The sequence below is a fragment of the Bubalus bubalis genome, chromosome 8, assembly GCF_019923935.1.
Source record: "Bubalus bubalis isolate 160015118507 breed Murrah chromosome 8, NDDB_SH_1, whole genome shotgun sequence".
Classification (NCBI taxonomy): domain Eukaryota; kingdom Metazoa; phylum Chordata; class Mammalia; order Artiodactyla; family Bovidae; genus Bubalus; species Bubalus bubalis.
This window is the reverse complement of record NC_059164.1, coordinates 51127213-51140903: the sequence shown is the minus strand read 5'-3', so window position 1 is coordinate 51140903 and position 13691 is coordinate 51127213. Positions and strand designations below refer to the sequence as shown.

At 32.7% G+C, this 13691-nt stretch overlaps 1 protein-coding gene across 1 annotated transcript in view; it reads left to right on the top strand.

The window, feature by feature from the left end:
- The window catches only part of CAPZA2 (capping actin protein of muscle Z-line subunit alpha 2), a 55909-nt gene that overhangs the window by 32067 nt on the left and 10151 nt on the right, over nt 1-13691 (top strand). Inside the window, exons 3-6 of the mRNA XM_006069690.4 lie at nt 1463-1514; nt 7167-7230; nt 11562-11768; nt 13211-13290. Coding sequence (XP_006069752.1) covers nt 1463-1514; nt 7167-7230; nt 11562-11768; nt 13211-13290 — 403 coding nt within the window. The remainder of the gene's footprint in view (nt 1-1462; nt 1515-7166; nt 7231-11561; nt 11769-13210; nt 13291-13691) is intronic.

Below are 13691 nucleotides of genomic sequence, written 5' to 3'. Positions count from 1 at the left end.
AATAGATTCTGCTTTTAAATTATTTTCCCATTTAAATGGGAGAAGAGACACTACTGTGCAAAACCACTGTTAATGCTTGTGCTTTAAATACTGAAGATAGAGGAATCATATGTGTCAAGTAGAATTGCCAGTTTACTTTGTGAATATCTTTGTTTTAGTTTTCTAGGCAGAAGCTTCCATTGTTTAAAATCAGTTAATTTAGAAATTAAATTGGATTTATATTAGTGGTTAGTCAAAGAGATTTTTTTTTTTTTTAATTGTGACCTACTGCTGAAAAGAGGTATGTAAATAGGCAATATTTTTTCCTTTGGAATAACTTTATATTTTTATTGATTCGTAGTCATTCTAAAATTTCTAAAGTGCAGAAGAGAATCTAGAATCACACAGAATTCTACCCTCTCTTCTTCACTGTTTGAATAAAATACTTAAAATGTTTCTCAGTTCATACTCATGTATATAACATTACATAAGTGTAGTACTATACATGATGAGTTTTCTCCTTCCTGTTTATTGTATATTTATTTCCATGTTGATGAATGCATATCTACATTATATCTACTAGAAGCCCAATTTTACACTGTTTATAAGAACTATTGTCTTTGTTGTATTTAACACTTAATTTCTTAAGTTATTTGTGTTATTTTCATTTAATGAAAAAATTAGGATACTTTGTTATATGTATATTTTATGATAGCAATTATGTACAATAGCCAAGTGTGTAGGGAAAATAATGAAAGAAAATATACCAAGACTAGAGTAGAATTTTGTTTGGTTTCTGGTGAAATTTTGTGATTTTTTTTTTTCCCAACTAAAAGTTTTAGTTTTAGTTTTTTTTTAATGATTAATAGATACATATCTGCATAGTTGAGTCTAAAATTAGGACAAAGTTAAGAACCAACAAACAAAATGAGATTACTCAAGTAAAGTAGTTATCCATATCCCACTAAACACATTCATCTGTTGTTGAACATGAGATGTCTGAGAAACAAAATGCCTACATCTGTACTGTGTTCACAAGCTGTTTCTTGTTTTAATCACTTTTTCCATAAAGCAGATTCGTTTGAGATTCATGATAGTATTGTCACACTGAGAGGCATAGTCCTCAATCTTTTGCAGATCTGTTCACATCATCTCTTTGGTGTAGCTTATCTTCACTTTATTCTTTGGAGACACAGAGAAGAAAGTTACAGGTATAGCTGGTTACAGTCTCAGTCTGCCTGCATTTGAAATAACACATTTTTTTTCATTCCATCTCTTATTTCCTTTCCAAAATCTTTTCTTTTCTTATTAATACCATGATGTGTTTCCGTGGTTATTTTGGTCATCACAGTAATATTTTTATCTTCTGTACATATTTTGGGGGGTGTTTAGGAGGCTAATACATGACTAAAATAAATTCAATCCATAGAAATTTCAAGTATAGGAAAATAGTAATACTGAAAACATAATGTTTGTTTTGCAGATGTTCGGTTACTACTTAATAATGATAATCTTCTCAGGGAAGGAGCAGCCCAGTAAGTATTATGTATTATATTAACATAATTAAAGTGACATGGGAAAAACTTTTAAAGGGATTTTTAGGTACTAATCCATGAAACAGATACATGTACATCAAGTTCATATATATGTACTAGATTAGAAGAGAAATATTTTGACCGCAGAGGAATATAGAGACACGACTTATACATGAAACTCTGTATTCATTGTGTGTGACTTATATACTTAATACCAATACTTAATACTACATTTTGACATTTGTACAGTTGGATAAAATTATTTTAGAAACTTTGATTTTTGAAATTATGATACTTTCAATTTTATGCAAGCTTAACTTTTTATTAAATGCTTGATCCTAATAGATATTTGAGAAGGACCAACTACTATATAGCACAGGGATCTATAGTCAATATCTTGTCATAACCTGTAGTGGGAAAGAATCTGAAAAAGAGTGTATATGTTTGTATTACTGAATCACTTTGCTGTACACCTGAAATATTACAGATCAACTGTACTCCAATTTAAAAACTAGATTTTTGAGGGTTAGGAACTTTGTCCATAAATACCTAACACAGTACCTGACAAATGCTTACTTAATAAGTGTTTACTAGACTTGTGAGTGATTCAAAGAATCACTGCTGCTGCTGCTGGTAAGTCGCTTCAGTCGTGTCCGACTCTGTGCGACCCCACTGACAGCAGCCCACCAGGCTCCCCCGACCCTGGGATTCTCCAGGCAAGAACAGTGGAGTGGGTTGCCATTTCCTTCTCCAATGCATGAAAGTGAAAAGTGAAAGTGAAGACGCTCAGTCATGTCCAACTCTTCGCAACCCCATGGACTGCAGCCCACCAGGCTCCTCCATCCATGGGATTTTCCAGGCAAGAGTACTGGAGTAGGGTGCCATTGCCTTCTCCCAAAGAATCACTAAGCAGTTCTAAATCTTAGTATGTCATCTTTGGACCAATGACCACAATCATGACTTGTCACAACTATCTTAAGATTTCAGAGAGATAATTTGTTTTCTTTTCTTCTCTCACTTTCTTGAATAAGGCCTGTGGACCCATATTTTAACTAACTTCTTTACTCATTTGAAAATGATGAAATTAAACTTTAAGATGCCTTCCAAAGTGTTCAGTATCCATACAGCCACCTACTTTCATCTTAGAATACTACCAGAATGTGAAATCTTGACTAATGGGGAAATTTTGCTCTAATTTTTTTTTTGTAATGTTTGAAGGCTTTATCAAATAAATTTGCTTTTTAGAGTTAATTCTAATGAAGGTGGAGGTTCAACAGATTTCTAGATATTTCTGATTTAAATTCCTATTATCTTTTCCCCACTTTTTAAATTGAAGTATAGTTGATATATAATATTACATATGTTATAGGTGTACAGCATAATAATTCACAGCTTTTTAAAACTATAGTCCATGAGTGATTACTACAAAATGCTGACTATATTCCCTGTTGTACAATACATCCTTGTATGTACAATACATCCTTGTAGCTTATTTATTTTATACATAACAGTTTGTGCCTCTTAATCCCCTGCCCTTTTCTTGCCCTACCCCCTTTCACTCTCCCCACTGATAACCACTAGTTTGTTCTCCATATATGTGAGTCTGTTTCTTTTTTGTTATATTCACTAGTTTGTCCTATTTTTAGATTATACATATAAGTGATACCATACAATATTTGTCTCCCTCTGACTTATTTCACTTAGCATAAATGCTCTCCATGTCCACCAATGTTGTTGCAAGTGGCAAAAATTCAGTATTTTTTATGGCTGTGTAGTATCCCATAGTACATATTTACCTACTTCTTCTTTATCCATTCATCTGTTGGTGGACACTTAGGTTGCTTCCATATCTTGGCAATTGTAAATAATTCTGCTATGAACATTGAGGTGCAGGTATCCTTTTGAAGTAGTTTTTTCGTTTTCTTCCAATATAAACGAAGGACTGGAATTGCTGGGTCATAAAGCAGTTCTGTTTTTAGTTTTTTGAGAAAGCTCCATATTGTTCTTCACGGTGGTTACACCGATTTACACTCCCACCAACAGTGTAGGGGGGTTCCCTTTTCTCCACATCCTTTCTAGCATTTGTTATTTATGTTCTTTTGGATACTAGCCGTTCTGACAGGTGTGAAGTGATATCTCACTTTGGTTTTGATTTACATTTCCCTAATGATTAGTAATGTTGAACATTTTTTCATTTGCCTGTTGATCATCTGTATGTCCTCTTTGGAAGAAGGTCTCTTCAGTTCTTCTGCCTATTTTTTAATCAGGTGGTTTGTTTTTTTTAATTGTGATTTGTATCAACTTTTTATATATTCTGGATATTAATTCCTTATCAGTTATATATCATTTGCAAATATTTTTTCCTGTTCATTATTTTGTCTTTTTGTTTTGGTGATGGTTTCCTGTGCTGTGCAAAAGGTTTTAAGTTTAATTAGGTTCCTTTTATTTACTTTGCTTGAGGAGATGGATCGAAAACTAGTTGCGATGTATATCAGAGTGTTGTCTATGTTTTCCTCTAGGCGTTTTATGATTTCCAGTCTTACAGTTGGGGCTTTAGAGTTTATTTTCATATATGGTATTAGAGAATGTTCAGATTTTATTGTTTTCCATGTCACTGTCCAGTTTTCCCACACCACTTGCTGAAGAGACTGTCTTTTCTTCATTGAATTTCTTGCCTTTTTTGTCATGGATTAATTGAACATAAGTATGTGGATTTATTTCTGGGTTCTCTACTCTGTTCCATTGATCTGTATGTCTGTTTTTGTGTCAGCACCATACTCTTTTGATTACTGTAGCTTTGAATTAGATTGGCCCAAAGGTTCATTTGTGTTTTTCCTTAACATCTTATGGAAAAACCCAAACAAACCTTTTGACCAACCCGGTTGTATAACTCTGAAATATGAAAGCATGATTCTTCCAGCTCTGTTCTTCATTCTCAAGATTGTACTAGCTGTTAGGGGTCTTTTATGCCCTGTTATCTTTTAATAGCAATGTTTATATATTATTTTTTATTGTGGGAAAAATATACCTAATATAAAGTTTTAACTTTTTAATGTTTTTTAAGCACACAGTTCTTTGGCATTAAGTACATACACATTTTGTATAACCATCACCACCATCCATTTCCAGAACTTTTTTAAAATTTTCTCAAATTGAAACTCTACAATTTCCCATTCTCCCCTCCTCTTAGCCCCTGAGAATTATATTCTATTTTCTGTATGAATTTGACTTCCCCAGATACCTCTTATAACTGGAATCATACAGTATTTGTCCTTTTGTAACTGGTTTATTCTAGTTAACAGAATGTCTTCAAAGTTCTCCTGTGTTGGAACATGTTAAAACTTCCTTCCTTTTTAACACTTGCTGTGTGTGTGTTTTGTAGATAAAAAAATGGATAAACATTTTGTTTTTCCATTCACCTATCAGTGGACATTTGGGTTGCTTCCACCCCTGTTAATTGATGTGCTTAATAGAAATCAGTTTACTTGATATCTTTGACTTCAGTTATTAGTTTCTGAGTGAATGGCCTCTTATTCCTAAGTTCTTTAAACCTTTTAAATTATATATCCAAGTAAAATTTATTTTCTTTCTTATAGCATATAGCATGTTGACAAAAGTCTTAAAAAAGTAAAGGAAATGTACATTGTTCATGACCTTTTAACAATAGTACTTTTCAGAGTAATTGTTTCCTCTTGAGTTTTCTGTGGTAAATAAATGTGGGTTGTTTAATGTAGGTGCAAAAATTAGTGAATTTTTTTTAAGTTAAGGAAATAAGAAACTTGATTTGTTGAAAGAAGTTTTTCCTGTGCAGAATAAAGTTTAATGAAGGTCACAAAAATATTCATAATTATATAAGTGGTATGAAATAGTCATACATTTGAATAAAGTATGATGAAAGCATTGAAATTTTATTTATCCAAAGGAGTATTTATCTGATGTTTGTTACTTTTAAATAAATTGAATTTCCTTGGAATGTGAGCTATATTTCTCTTCTGTTATAAACCAAATTTCAGGGACAGGATGTCCTGGTCCATGTTTTAAGAGGTATATACATTAAATGCCTGATACTCTAATTTTTTAAGATTAGTCTTTGAGGAAATCAGTACCTAGTGATAAAAACAAGATGTTTATGACTTCAAAAAACATCAAAACTTTGAGTAGAAACGTCAGTTTTTCTTGTGTGTGGTTATAGTTGCAGTAAATGATTGCTAACTAGATGAATAAGGAGAGAAAGTATTGATTCTTTTTGTTGACTTCATTTGTAATCTTTGTACAGAATTTCTCAAAGCTCTTTATTCAAATTCATTTTGCAGATTTCTGAGGTTATCTGTAAAGTACAGAAATACACCTTAAATCATTGATTGACTTTAGAACTATATTACTCTGATGTATACTGTCCTATGAAAAAATTTTCAAACAAATATCGTGTTACCCCCACCTCATTGTTCCCTTGATTCTGAATTACTTTTGAAGTATCTCCAAACCTGGTTTCATCCTCAAAAGTTAATGGTATCACCTGTCCTTGAGACTGTCCAGAGCTATATAACATAAGTTTGGAAAGCATTATAAAAACATTTAGAATGTAGCCTAGGAGCAGTTTGATCAGAGTAAGTGCATAGCCATAGTCCTGTTGCTGCTTCAATTTCATTTTTTGATATTGAATTTCTTTAATATAAGCAATCTCTTTCTCTGTACTTCTTTTCCACCTTCTGCCTTTTTCCTATTGCTTTAACTCTTTTAATTTTTTTTTAATTTAGTTTTGATAAATTTCTGTCTTTTTGTAAGGGGGAAAAAACATGGGTTTTCTTAAAAAGTGGTTTTAATTGGACATCTTTGCTAAAAGGCATAAATTCAGTATATTTCATAGTAAAATTAGACATACTTAAGACTTGGTACTCCTAAATCTAGAAAACTTTGAAATATCCAGAAATAGCCTTTTATCTAACAGATGTGTGAATACCAGACTTTACTGTGATGATGAGACAAATAAACCTCTTAGGGACTTCCCAGTGGGGAATCAGACATGTTCAGTTTCTAGCCAACTGAAGAAAGTATAGAGGCCTATTGGAGCCCAAAGGAAGACATTTAAAATTTCTATTTAGAGAGATGATTTTTGAGCTGCGTTTAAATAATGAACAGAATTTGAATAATAGATAAAAGAAATTAGTGAAAATACATGGTAAAAAGTAAAAGATGTGAGTGACTCATAGTAAAGGGCATAAAAATATCTTAACTACAGGAACAGGTGACTTAGAAATGGGTGATTGGGCTGTAGGGGCAGAGAAATTATTGGTTTCAGTGTGTCTAACAAAGTGCTTAACACCTAAATATTTGCATGGATGATGAGTGGGTAAATGGAGTGTTTTCTGAACTAGAAGGAACTTTGGAAGTCGTTCAAACCCCTCTTTTTGTGGATGTGATAAGTGAGGCCTATACTAGCTAAATATTGAAAGCTGGATGTCATTCATCAGTTTTTATAAAGCCATATCTATATAATATATACCTAATATAAGATCAATAGTGGAGAATTACAGTTTTACTTAACTTGTCATGTGCAGTGCAGGAGACTTTTATTGACAAGTGAATTGTTTGTGATTTTTTTTAAGAGCATTAAATACATAATTTTAAATAACCGACTTTTTTCTTTTTTAGTGCATTTGCACAATATAACTTGGACCAGTTTACCCCAGTAAAAATTGAAGGTTATGAAGATCAGGTATGTACATTTCATAAAAACACAGGATCTGCTATTCTTTATTTCACTTATAATGGTTAATGTATCCTGCAAGAATTGTAAAGTGGTATGTTTAAAAAAATTTTTTTAAGTGTTTATTTTAACCATAGCCAATTAGGGGCAAAATAATTGAAACTGTAGTTTCTTTTGTTGAGACCAATAATGCTGTTAGCAAAAAGTCCCTTTTAGAAATTCTCAAATGTAATTATTTTAAGCTTTTACAAGATAATTGCTTTAAATCTACCTTACTGTTTTTTATATGGGAAAAATCAATCCTATGTTAATCCAAAATCTAGAATATATATTAGTAAGACTTATGTCATAATTTGGTTATTCTGGAATTCTGCAGTTGTTCATGTGAGTAACTTAGTATTTAGTAATTATTAAATCCTTTCTTTCCAAAGTGCAAGTTGGAATTGCTAAGCAAAGAAGAGCCACAAAAAGTCACTAGCATTCTTATTTTTCATTTTTTGGTTTGAAGTTACTAATAATTGAACAGTGAAAGTGAAGCTGCTCAGTCGTGTCTGACTCTTTGCGACCCCATGGACTGTAGCCTACCAGGCTCCCCTGTCCATGGGATTTCCAGGCAATAGTACTGGAGTGGATTGCCATTTCCTTCTCCAGGGGATCTTCCCGACCCAGGGATCAAACCCAGGTCTCCTGCATTGTAGACAAATGCTTTACCGTCTGAGCCACCAGGGAAGTCAATTGAACAGTAGTTGTATTCATATTATGCTTATATGAGGCACAATTTATATAAAAGATAAGAAGAAGGAGCTCATAGATAAAACACAACAGAAAGTAGTAACAGTCTCAGTGGCTAATTAAAGCTTGCATTTGGCATTATGTAATATGTGGTCCCCTAGTTATGTAGTTACAGGGAAAAAAGAGAGACTAAACAGAAGATGACTTATAACTGAAGGGAAAAAGTAAATCTGGATAGGTAGATAGGAAGACAAATAGATTTATGCATGTGTGTAAATACACACATGTGTATAAGAGGCTTATAGTGGGTTTCATTTTATAAAGCTGTTAATTTTTTTTTCCCCTTGGGAGATTTTGGGTTCGCTTTTTTTTTAACTGTTATAAACAGTACTGTGCTGAACCTCATTATACCTCTGAGCACACGGACCATCATTTTGTTAAGGTAAATCCCTAAAAGATTTGCTAGATCCAGGGAGTGCATATTTTTAAAATGTTGGGTAGCTCTCAAATTCATTTTATGAACCTATCATAATTTTAATACTTAAACCTAATAAATATAAAACAAAAAAGCACACTACACTAATCTCTCATATGACTGTAGATTTCAGAACTTTTTAAATATTGACAAATAGAATCCAGAAGTATATCAGAAGAATGATATGCCAAGACGAAATGGAATTTATTATGAAAAGTAGGAGTGGTTCCAAGACAATATATGGCTCTATCAATTAGCCAACAAGTCTTATGATATATCAAAGGACGGTGAAAAGGGGTTTGAAAAATCCAGCAGCTAATCCTCATTACAAAAACCCTATGTAAAACAGAGGTAGAAGAGAACCTCTTAAATATAATAGACTGTTTAACAAAAAACGGTAGTAAATTACAAACACTAATGTGATTTTAGTTAAAATAGAAAACTATCTAGATATGTCAACTTGTTACCATCATTATGTATTATAAATGGGAGGGTCGCAAATAAGACAAGAGAATGAGAACTCTTAAAGCTTTTGAAGCAGAGAGAACTCTTAGGTGACATGATTTTTGTATTTAGAAGTAGTGAGAAACTCCCATAAATTAACCTCCCAACCAAAAGAACCTATTAGACTTAAAAGAATTTTGTGAGATGGCTGAATTTAAGGTAAGTATATAAAATGCATTAACTTTCCTCTATTGTGGCAAGTAGGGACTTTACACTAGAAATAATTGAAGGGGGAGAGGTTTCATTTTAAATAGTGGTAAGACTGAACACGGGGCTTCACTGGTGGCTGAGCAGTAAAGAATCTTCCTACCAATTCAGGAGACATGGGTTTGATCCCTGAGTTGGGAAGATCCCCTGGAGGAGGAAATAACCCACTCCAGTATTCTTGACTGGGGAGTCCCATGGATAGAGAGGCCTTGTGGGCTACAGTCCATGGGGTTGCAAAGAGTCAGACATGACTTAGTGACCAAACAACAAATACTGAACATAAACCTTAACAGGAAGTGCATGGGATTGCGAAGAAAGTGATGGATATCTTCTTGAAAAACATAAAATAGTTTCTGAGCAAATGGAAAAGCATAGTGAATTCCATTTTAAAGTAGAAAGTTAAATTATATAAAAACTAAAATATGAATTTAATGCAATTTGATTCGAATCCTGATAGTTTTTTTCATTGGTCAAAATTTTCACAAACTTTATATGAAAACCATGCTTGAAAAAACACTTAGAAAAATGTTTTTTAAAGTGGCGAGAGACAGTTGTATCGTTTGATAGCAGAAAATGCTTTACAGCCAGTGTAAAGTCGTATCAGAGTGATATTGTGCAGACAAACAGTTCAGGAGAGCAGTGTATCAAGTTCAGAATTATATGAATATTTTTATACATGACAAGGTTATAATTTGGACAGGTATATAATAAAGGGTATTTGGTACAACTGATTTCTATCAACTATGTATACCATGTAGTTAAGCCAGTCCTCTGTCACATACAATGTATACAAATGAACATCAAGTGGATTAAAAATTTGTAAAATGACTAGAATTTTTGGAGGAAAGCATGTACATGTGTAGTTTAAGGGCAAGGGAAACCATCTTAAGACTGGAAACCCAGAAACTGTAAAAGAAAAGATGGGCATTTTGCTGCATATCAATTATTTTAACTGTAGAATAAAACAAATCACCGTAAATAAAAGAAACTTACAAGTTAATAAGAAAAACCCACTCAGATGAAAAATATTAAAAGGTATTCGACGGAAGAAAAATTGGTCCACAAACTTGGAGATATTTAGACTTAGCCAGAGAAATATAATTAAAGTAATGAGATATATTTTATGCTCATCAGACTGAAGATAAGAACTCTGTGCTTGTTGATGGTGATAATATGAAGGGAAACATCTCATTTATTGTTCTTAGAAATGTAGATTATCACAGCCATTTTCAGAAAGCAATATAATTATGTGTTAAAAATTAAAAATATACAAACTCTACCTACTGTTCTCACTGCTAAGAATCTAAGAGAAACAGAAGCATCCAGTGGAAATAGAAACATTAGCATGTTAGAATATATATACTATAATACTTCAACATTTTTAATGTGCTTGATCCTCCCCCCAAAAAAGAAAACCTGGAAATAAAAAGATGGTCCAGCATAGTGAAATGGCAGAATAAATTATGTTGTATCCATATCAAGGGATAGTATGCAACCATTTAAAAGAATGGTGAGCAGTTTACCAGTTGACTTTGAAGGATTTCTATAAGGCATTGATGTTGAAAAGAACCCCATGCAGAAAAGTATGTGTGCATTTTCATTCCATTTTCAAAGAACAGTGACCAAATAAAACCCCTCTATGTATGTATTTATGTGTATCTGTAGAATAACATGACTAGAAAAAATTTAAAAGGGTACCTCCTATGTTTGCATAATTTACTTCAGAGGGATGGGGGAGTCCTGATATAGGTATGGAGTCAAATATTGGGAGAGTTGCATGGGAAAGAAAGTGAAATTTTTAAAAACAAAGTATAAAATATCAAATTTATGCATATATGAAGAAATGTATACATAAATGAAGAAATTACTTTTCTTTTTTAATTCACAAGTCAATTGAAAACAACTGTCATGATTAGCTTACTAAAAACAAGCAGCAGGCACTTAACAGTAGGTGAAATTGTGGCCCCAGGAGTAATGTAGGACACACTGAAGAGAATTCTAACTGGATTAAAATCATTCCTTTGTAGCCTCATTAAAGGTTATTACCATTTCCTTAGTTTTGAGGAACTGGAGACTGATAATAATAATAGTAACCTGTTCATAGGTCTCCAAAACCAAACCAAACCTGACTCCAGCAGGATGTTAGAAGATGAAGTTTTTCCCCCAGCTGGGTAGCTGGGTGTTATACTGGGAGAAAATGAGATCCACTGATGTAAACTGAATAAGACCACCCTCACTATCTTTATAGTCTAATTATTTGAAGTATTTTAGTTATGCCATATGGTTAGGTCAATTGCTTAGAGTAGAATTATTTTATAGTTTTAAAGAAAAAGCTTAAGGAATGTATATTAGTATGACAGTATTTAAATACTATTTAAAAAAAAATTTTTTTTTTTCCCCAAAATTCTTTGCATCATCGAAGGTACTGATAACAGAACATGGTGACCTGGGAAATGGAAAGTTTTTGGATCCAAAAAACAGAATCTCTTTCAAATTTGATCACTTAAGAAAGGAAGCAACTGATCCAAGACCATATGAAGCAGAAAATGCAATTGAATCATGGAGAACTTCAGTAGAAACTGCCCTACGAGCTTATGTAAAAGAACATTATCCGAATGGCGTCTGCACTGTGAGTCATCCAGTGTGCACTTTTCTCTTTTGTCCTGTGTAAATATGACAAGTGTTTTTGTAATATCTTGAAATTTATAGTAACTTACAGAAGAGACATTTAGTAACAATATTTTTTTGAAGTAAATACTTCTGAGAATGTTTACTAGTTTTTTAAAGAAACTTTAAATAGTAAATCTATTGTAATCATTAAAAATGGGAACATGGTTGTACCTTGAATTAAATCCAAGTAGTAATTCTCATACGTTGGTTAGAGGAACATGATATGCTGAGATTCTTTAATCTCATGTTCATGACTCATCTCCATCAGTTTACAGCAGACTTCTTTTCATTAAATTACAAGATCTTAAACAAATAAAATTACTGGAAGTGAAATCTTCTCCTTGTGTGCTTTATAACCAAATTTCTTATATTTTTAATGTGTTTTTTTTTTTCATAGATTTAACCTAGTTTTTATTTTCAGGATAAAATATGATAGAAAGTAGAAATACTTTTTTTTTCTTTCATAAAATTGTACCTAGTATTCTTTTTAGTCCCTAACATTTGTGCTTCCGTGATCTTCTCCATAACCAGTGATCTTCTGAAATGCAAATCAAATTATAAAAATCTCCTGCTTAAAATTCTTCAAGGATTTTGCATTGCACTTCGGAAAGAGTCCAGACTTCTGGACATGTCTTTCAAGGCTCTGTGAACCTGGCCTCTGCCTACCAATCTAAGAAGACTATACATCTTGGTTTATACCTTCTGTCCCAACTTTGTTATTTTAACAATAGCCACCCCATTCACTCTTAGAAGATGCCTGGTTAGGACAGAAATTCATATGGTTCTCTTAAGTATCTAAGTCTCAGTAATTATTTGAAAAGTATAGCACCATGACCTGAAATACCACAGGTTCTTTCAGTTATCAGCGTGTTGACTAGGATTCTTTTGGAAGAATAACTCAAGGATAAGGTAGTATGGTTAAGAGGTCTCACTTGTCCCCAGGGGATTGAAAGACACAAATTATTCATTACTTTTAAAACAGTTGGCAAGAGATGAAATATTAAAACATCAACCCATTACAGGCATTCTCTTAGTGAACTTTCTCAGTTATAAGTAAAATAACTTTCTCACTTCTATTTCAGTACTTTTTTATTTTAAATGTCTAGAGAAATGACAACCCCGAGATTGTGAAATGTTTTTGAACATATGAGAGTACAGTTAGTTTTTTCCCAATAAGTTGTACTTCATCAATTGTGAACTATTTTATGATTCACTAAGAATCTGTGATTCGATGTATAAGTACTTGTTTTCCTAGCTACTGTATTGGAGTGATGACCTACTTTGTATTCTTTTATAGTTCTTGCCACAATTCTATACAATTTTCAATATTTTGTAGATATTTAAAATTGGACATTCTGTGGCCCTAAATACACTCTTGTGTTTATTTTCTTTACCAATAAGGTATATGGTAAAAAAATAGATGGACAGCAAACCATTATTGCATGCATAGAAAGCCATCAGTTTCAAGCAAAAAACTTTTGGTAAGTTAAATTTTGTTTGGGGGAATTATGACACTGCTTACGTTCTTTGTAGTTCTTGCTTTACTGATTGGGCCTATACCTTGTTTGTGTATGATTGACTAAGAACAGTACAGTATGAAACTTCAGCCTTTTTATATGAGAGAAATACCTGCTCTATAATCCACCCAATCATTTAAAGGTAGCAGTAAATCTGTTGACACTCAGTGAAAAAAAGGTGGGAGAGGGAGGAGTATTTTTTAGACTAGCAAGCAGCATTCTAAGGGAACATGTGTGCCTATGAGCAGACCAGTTGGCAGACCCATATGTTCATTCTGAGAAGGGGTTGTTCCTGAATGAGACTTAACATTGGGGAAGAAGACAGAGATACTTAATAAAATGAAGGATGATCATTTTTGTGTGTG